Source organism: Saccostrea cucullata, unplaced genomic scaffold, assembly GCF_032062105.1.
Source record: "Saccostrea cucullata isolate Sc308-1 unplaced genomic scaffold, CSIRO_AGI_Scuc_v1 ctg2071, whole genome shotgun sequence".
Taxonomy (NCBI): domain Eukaryota; kingdom Metazoa; phylum Mollusca; class Bivalvia; order Ostreida; family Ostreidae; genus Saccostrea; species Saccostrea cuccullata.
Window position 1 is genome coordinate 251,771 of NW_026926309.1, and position 7,058 is coordinate 258,828.

The 7,058-nt window shown below is 31.1% G+C and overlaps 1 protein-coding gene across 1 annotated transcript; it reads right to left on the reverse strand.

The window, feature by feature from the left end:
* Positions 1-4,960: 4,960 nt before the first annotated feature.
* LOC134271349 (ganglioside GM2 activator-like) lies at positions 4,961-7,058 on the reverse strand. The gene is made up of 4 exons (XM_062753568.1): positions 6,957-7,058; positions 5,812-6,016; positions 5,235-5,412; positions 4,961-5,145 (listed from the first exon to the last, which is right to left on the reverse strand). Exons 1-4 carry the CDS (start codon positions 7,039-7,041, stop codon positions 5,035-5,037), a joined length of 579 nt encoding a protein of 192 aa, XP_062609552.1. The 5' UTR covers positions 7,042-7,058; the 3' UTR covers positions 4,961-5,034.

Below are 7,058 nucleotides of genomic sequence, written 5' to 3' on the forward strand. Positions count from 1 at the left end.
CCTACTTATCAAGATCTATTAATCATATAAGTTTGGTGTCTTCATCTCTTACCGTTTCTGAGATATGACTGGGACAAAAAATTTTTTAAAAAGCGGAAATCGGACATATCTGACGACCGGAAGTGAATTTTGAAAAACTGAAAACTGCATTTGAAAGATATTTTGACTCTCTATCATCTCTGAAAATTTCATGAGAATCCGTCCAGTCATCTCTGAGAAATCGTCAAAAAAAGAAAAGGGGAAAAAAATAATAATAATAATAATAATAAAAAGAAACAGTAGAATCACTATAAGGTCTTCCGTCTGAAACGGAAGACCTTAATAATAGGGAAAAAGAAACCGAACGAAAACAATAAGGTCTTCCGTTGGAGACGGAAGACCTTAACTAGATGCGTTCTTGTTGCTAAAGCAACAAGCGGTCTTCCGACCGACTTTTCGGTTCTATGATGCGACATCCCTTGAAATAGATTTCAGAATGTATTTTATTGTTTACATTTATTCACAGCAGTCTCTCCGCATACATCTAGATAATTACAGGTATTCCTCAAAATATCTCAAAAATAGCTTTTAAAAATCGGCAAAATATTCCATACATTTTATAAAAGAGATAAAAGTCATTTGCAACTGAAAAAAGAAATAAACAAAGAAAAAAAAATGAAACGCCCACAGCGGGATTCGAACCCCCGACAGTGGGACAAAGTTTGGTTCGGTCATATCTTTTCAATATATGCACGCATCAAGATACTAAACATATATTTAGAATTCTCATAAGACACTCTATAAACCCTGTAAATCCTAAAGAAAAATATTGAAAAACAAAAAAGTTGAGAAATAGGACTTTTTGAATTCACTTCCGTTTGCGACCGGAAGTACCGACGACGAAAAATAAAGGTCGTTGCCCATAACGGAGTTCGATGTTCTATCATCTCAGTGAGTTTCACTTTCATATCTTGAGCCGTTCTCGAGAAAACAGCTGGACAAAATGCCTTTTTAAAAATGCAAAAATCCCCCAAAATCGCGAAAGACAGTGAATTTTGAAAAAATGAAAAATACGTCTAGAGATATTCTCATGATGCATCATCCCTATAAAAATCTTTCAAATCTGTCCACGCACAGCTGAGATATAACCCTAACTATGAAAAAAGAAGAATAATAATAAAAAACAGACGAATAACAGTAAGGTCTTCCGAAGGAAGTCGGAAGACCTTAATAATAATAATAATAATAAAAAACAGAAGGAAAACAATAAGGTCTTCCGAAGGAAGTCGGAAGACCTTAATAATAAGAAACAATACAATCACTATAAGGTCTTCCGTGAAGACGGAAGACCTTAATGATGACCTCAAATCACTTATTTAAAAGTAACAAAACTTACCTCTAGCAATAGTTCAACTGACATAACAATTTTATATTATAAATATTATGTTTTCTGTAATTATCATTCTGTACTTATCATTATTATTTATTTTCTCATTTTACACAATTTATAAAGCTCTAATTTAGTTTTATAAAGAAGTCTCTTATTTACATTCTTTCGTCTCAGAGTCTGATGAATCAAAGTAACTGTTTCTATTGGTGATTTCCCTATTTTGAAGCACAAATGCAACTGAGTACAACAACGTGTATGATTACAAATACCAATGCCGTCATTTAATTTTCAACTAAAGACTAGAAAATGACGTGAATTCTGTCTTTTAAAATATTGAGCGATTAGATAAGACGCTTTTAAAGAAGCTTTTTAATGTGATTGCCTTTTCATTCTAAGAAAAATGCACTTTAAAACGTGTCGTTTAGTTGTAACGCGGCGACACCCCTTATGTTCTACGTTTTAAACATCTAGAAAATAAATTCAATTAAACATTATTGAAAGAAAATTTCAATGTTAATTAGGTTTATATATGTGCATCTATTTGGTATATTATATTTGATAATATGACGCCAAATAAAAAAGATATAGACACTGTGACATTATTTTGGATCAACCCTCGTATAAACCGTAAAAGGACTATTAACGTTCACATGTTAAAATGCTGTGTTCTCCTCTTATGGGTGGCGGAAAGGGTATATAAAAGACGTTGAAACTAAGAACTAATTTTAAAAACATACTGAGTCGTTTGCAAAATCAACAGACTCCGATGCAAAATTAACAACCATTCACTGAATTGCAAATTGACGCTAGATGGCATGCAAAAAACAGACATTACCTGAAATAACGCTAGATGGCGCGCAAGTTTTTCTACGTCATCATTTTATGTGTACTTTCATCCTTGTCAATCAGCATCAATTAAGGACCCGGACCACAATTAGCTTACATATAGACTTATAAAGTAAAGATGTGTTTTATTTTCTTTAAATTTTTTTTTAAAAAGCTTAATTTCCAAAATATTTTTTACCACATGACAGAACAATGTGTAAGATAAATATTCACATCCCAAAACAGGGGTGTTCAATGTACAAATCCCTGGTTATTAAAAAATGTCTGACGTCATGACCTCAGAATAGCTCTCGCTTGGCCTAAAAGTGTAAACAAATCAAATAACCTCTCATTTCAATTTATATTTCTATGCATAATTTATGCTTAAAATGCACCCTGATGCATATCATTGTAAACTTTAGACTTTAATTATATCACAAACATATTAGCTGTTTTTTTTTTCATTTATGGTTAGAAATTTGGAAAAATGTATCATTAACCTATAGCTTATAGTCCAACTTATAGTCCAACTTTATGAAATCCATTTCGTAGACAACAAGAGGAATACTGGAACCAAGCCTTTTTCCTTACTCCTCACAAAATATTGACTGTAGTGAAGAAAAACTTAAGGAATACTGTGCAACAATATTTTCGAGAAGTTGATAGGTGTAGATAGTTAGAAATTCCAAGGAACTTTTGGAAAATTTGATATCACAAAATTTTACTTCAATCAACAGCTTAAACACTTACGACTTTTCAACTTTAAATACAATCATTCCCAACAATAAAATAAGGTCCGAGCTTTTTGATTTCATTGCTAGCTGTTACTTCCCTTACTTATGCAGCAATACCTTCATCACCTGCAAACGAAGTTTATATCTCTCATTTGGTTCGAAAACCAAGATTATGTTCTGTGTATGAACAACTTCTAAAACGAGGTGAATTATTTAAGAAACAGCAAAGAGCAAGAGCCATCTTATGCATAAAATGGCCCTGTACTTATATCAATTAATTAACTATCAACCTCTTCCCATTTTCATATATATCAAAATAAAGTAAACACTTGGTGCTTTCATGTTCTATAATGAAATTTTGTTTTGAGAATACAAATATTTGAAAAGAGGCTTTTAGAAATTGCAATGTTCTTGAAATTTGCAGAAAATATGCGTATTTGACAACCTCCAACAAAGAATTGAAATATGAGCACAGCCCACGATCCAAAAAATAAAACATGTTTTTTGATCTTCAGAAATAGACCTTTCATTATGTATTGGCATATTTTGAATCAGAGGTTGTGCTCTATATGAAATATTGAAAAAACGCTTCAACTTTAGGTCATTTTCAAAGGAATTTACAGGATATGAGGAAAATGACGCATTTTATGACGTCATAATGCATTGACTAGATGTGAAATTACGTCACAATTAATAGATACATGGTCACCAACAGTCCAAGTCATAAATACTGCATTTGCAACCTAAACTGAGCGGTTTTGAATTTTCAGAAATTCTCAGGGCCAAATAAAGCCCAAAGTGGCTCTACCTCTTTAAAAACCTTAAAACAGTACTTGTTATAATTCATATATTTTGGGGGATTCACATTTTATTAATTTTAAATTTTATTTCAACACATCCAGCAAGTATCAAAAATATTTTTTTTTTCATAGGCAAAATGCATTTATACGCGATATCGCAACACTAACATTAAACATCTTCCCTGCGCACTTCATTGTGTAGATATAATATTTAAGCCATATAACACGATTCTTTTGTATTTTTCTTTTTAATCACGAACCCAAAAATGTACTCATTTTTGTTATTTATATTTATATATTTATTTATTTTTCAAAGTATTCTTCAAATTCTCTTAGAGAATGTTGCATACTACCACATTCCGAAGCAAATGTTCAATGGTTTCTTCTTCTATTTGAAAAAAAATATATACAATGCTTCTTGTCTGTTATTTTGAATTTTGTTTATACTTCCATTCTGAAAGATTTGCAGTTTACAATTATTTGTAACTTTAAAATACAATTAAAAAATCCGTTTTTTTTTTCTATTTTTTTTTTTTGTCGTTCATTTCAAACATTTCATTCTACTTTCTCATACCCGTAGGTTCTGTGCTGTTTTAACTGAGAAGATTATCAAACTACCGGGTACCTTGATTTCGTTACATTTCAGAATTTCCTTTATATATAACGAGGTTTTGTTAATATATTTCGCATTTCTCTTTATATAGATATTTTAAATTTTTTTCTTCATCTTTATTTGAATTATATAACTTGAGTTTGAGAATGTTACTTATAGTAGAACTAAATATGCACTTAAAAAGGTTTTAACGTAGTTTATCTAGTTGTTCTTGAAATTGAAAGACACGATCTTGAAATTGAAATTATCTAAAAAAAAAAAATCAATGTGAGTTCACATTGATTTTTTTTAATAACTTCAATTTCATACGTCTGTGCTTTAGTCCGCTTAAAAAAGGGGGAAATAGTCAATCTTTTTGTGTGTGTGACAAACGAATATTCGACATTCGTTTGACTTATAACATATTTGATTAATTAAATCAAGAATTTGTATTTGTTCATTTAAAATTTCCGTAATTTTTTGTTTTAAAAAGTAGAAAAATAGAGTTTGAAAGAAAATCTTCGTATCATTTGGCTTGTTTTTCGTAATCTAACAAATGAACATGATATATACATTACTTAAGCAAAACTACAGCATTTTATGATATTATATGAGAAAAATTAATTTAAATGATGTAGTCTGAGAGTGTATAAGCTTTAATCATAAATTAAGCTTCCATGCTTCGTTATCACATAGTTCACTTTTTATGTTTTTTTATCCAAAGATAAATCCATGACCTCCAGTCCTTTTGATATCCATTTCGACATGGAAGCAGCCAACGATATCATGACCATGAATCATCTCAGCTTGAACTCGGAACTTCCCCTAAATTGACACAATATTTGCATTCAATTACATTTACTTTAGAAATTTGAAGGGTCTATTCTGCAAATAATTGAGCGACTTATACAAACCGTCGCTATCCACGACCAGGCTGCATTAATTGTTTTCACTTCGAACACAGATGGGGGTAGATTGATGTCGGATGGATTAAATGGACACGTACACGGGAGACCATGTGCCTCAAGTTGAGGTGGACAAGTTCCTGATGTCGCAAAAGCAGATAAAAACTCACATGGGTTATCGTAGTTGCTGTTTAGAATAGAGAAAATATCTACATTGTATATGTATGCATAAATGTCTGTTGTGTGGAATATTTTGTTGAATATAGTATTAAGATGACTTTGCTTCTTTTCTTTCCTTTTAGGGTGTCTACTCCATATAAATGCAACGGATAGTACAAATTTGATGATATTAAAGGATAAAAAATTGAAATTACTCTTAAAGCTTAAAGATTTTTTTAATTGATTCCTTTTCAAACTACATGTATATACAATTAAAAATAGTTTTGATTTGGAACAGAAAGGTAAGAAATACTGTTTTCGTCTTCTTAAAAAGTTTTTTTTTTTTTGGATAAAAAGTTGCCATTTCATATTACTGAATATCTGGATATCAGAAATTAATAAAATATAGATGTTTGTGATATCATACCAAGATCCTACGTTACTGTTACAGGGAACCTTTGTCCATACCCCTAAGAGATATTTGTCCATGTGAACTACCATTCTAACATCTTTGCCAAAGTTATGATGAACTGATCCTTTTACACCGATTGTGATGTTTCCAGGAATCACCACAGGAGACGGCGACACGGACACAGATGTAAACGTCACATACGGATGGGCAGTAGTGGAAGCTTAAAATGAAAAATATCGGAAAAAAATTGTATGCATTACCTCGGGCTGGATACAGCTTACCGGTGTTCTGGAAGGATTTTCCAAAAAATACTTACTTAAGCTTTTATTTTTGAATAAAACTACAGGAAATCATAGCAATTTCTAGTTTAACCGAGGAAAAACCATACTCTCTTCCATCCTAACTTTGCACCGATTTCTCGAAGTGACTGACCAACAAGTTGATGATACAAAAATTTCAAGTCTCTTTTAAAAATTCACAACTTTTGTAGTCGATACAATGTAAGCAAATACAATCAATAATTAATTCAAAGGCTGACTGATGAAAGGGGGTCTCATTTCTCTTAGCACCTTATCTTATCTTTGATGTTTTAAAGTCCGTGCTCTCTCCCCTCTCATTGTTTGAATGGACTTTTGAACTTGGGAATTGTTCCTTTTTCCGATATTTCACCGTTTTTTAACTTATTTTACATATGGAAATTTTTAATTCAATATGGCTTTGTTCGCTTTGCATATTTGAAGATTTTTTTAGATTGATCATTGTTTGTTGTCTTGACCTTTTCGTGTTAGGAGCTACATGAAGGTTATAGCTTTGCATCGAATAAGTTGCGAATCATTTACGAAACAATTGTTAGTACCAAATTAGCAAATCTTATCTTATCTTATCTTATCTTATCTCTCAGAATATTTATATTCATTTTAGGAAACTTTTCTGAAAAGTTTCAAATAAGAATCTTTACGAAATTAAAGTATAATGTATTTTTTATGTTATTATTTTTCAATAACTTTATGAGACGCTGAAATTAAAAAAGAGAGAGTTTTCTACTTCTGCAATAACATGAAAAATCAATAAGCATATTAAATAAATTTTTGAAGCATAAAATTATTTTTAAAATTTACGCAGATCTCCGACCTGCAGGATTAATAGATCATTTTACTTACGAACACAATCCCTCCAAGTAAAAGCTGCTTCTGAAGAAACAAAAATGGACAACAGAAAAAGGACTGCATTCATTGCGCTGCTCATGATACACGTTGGATTAA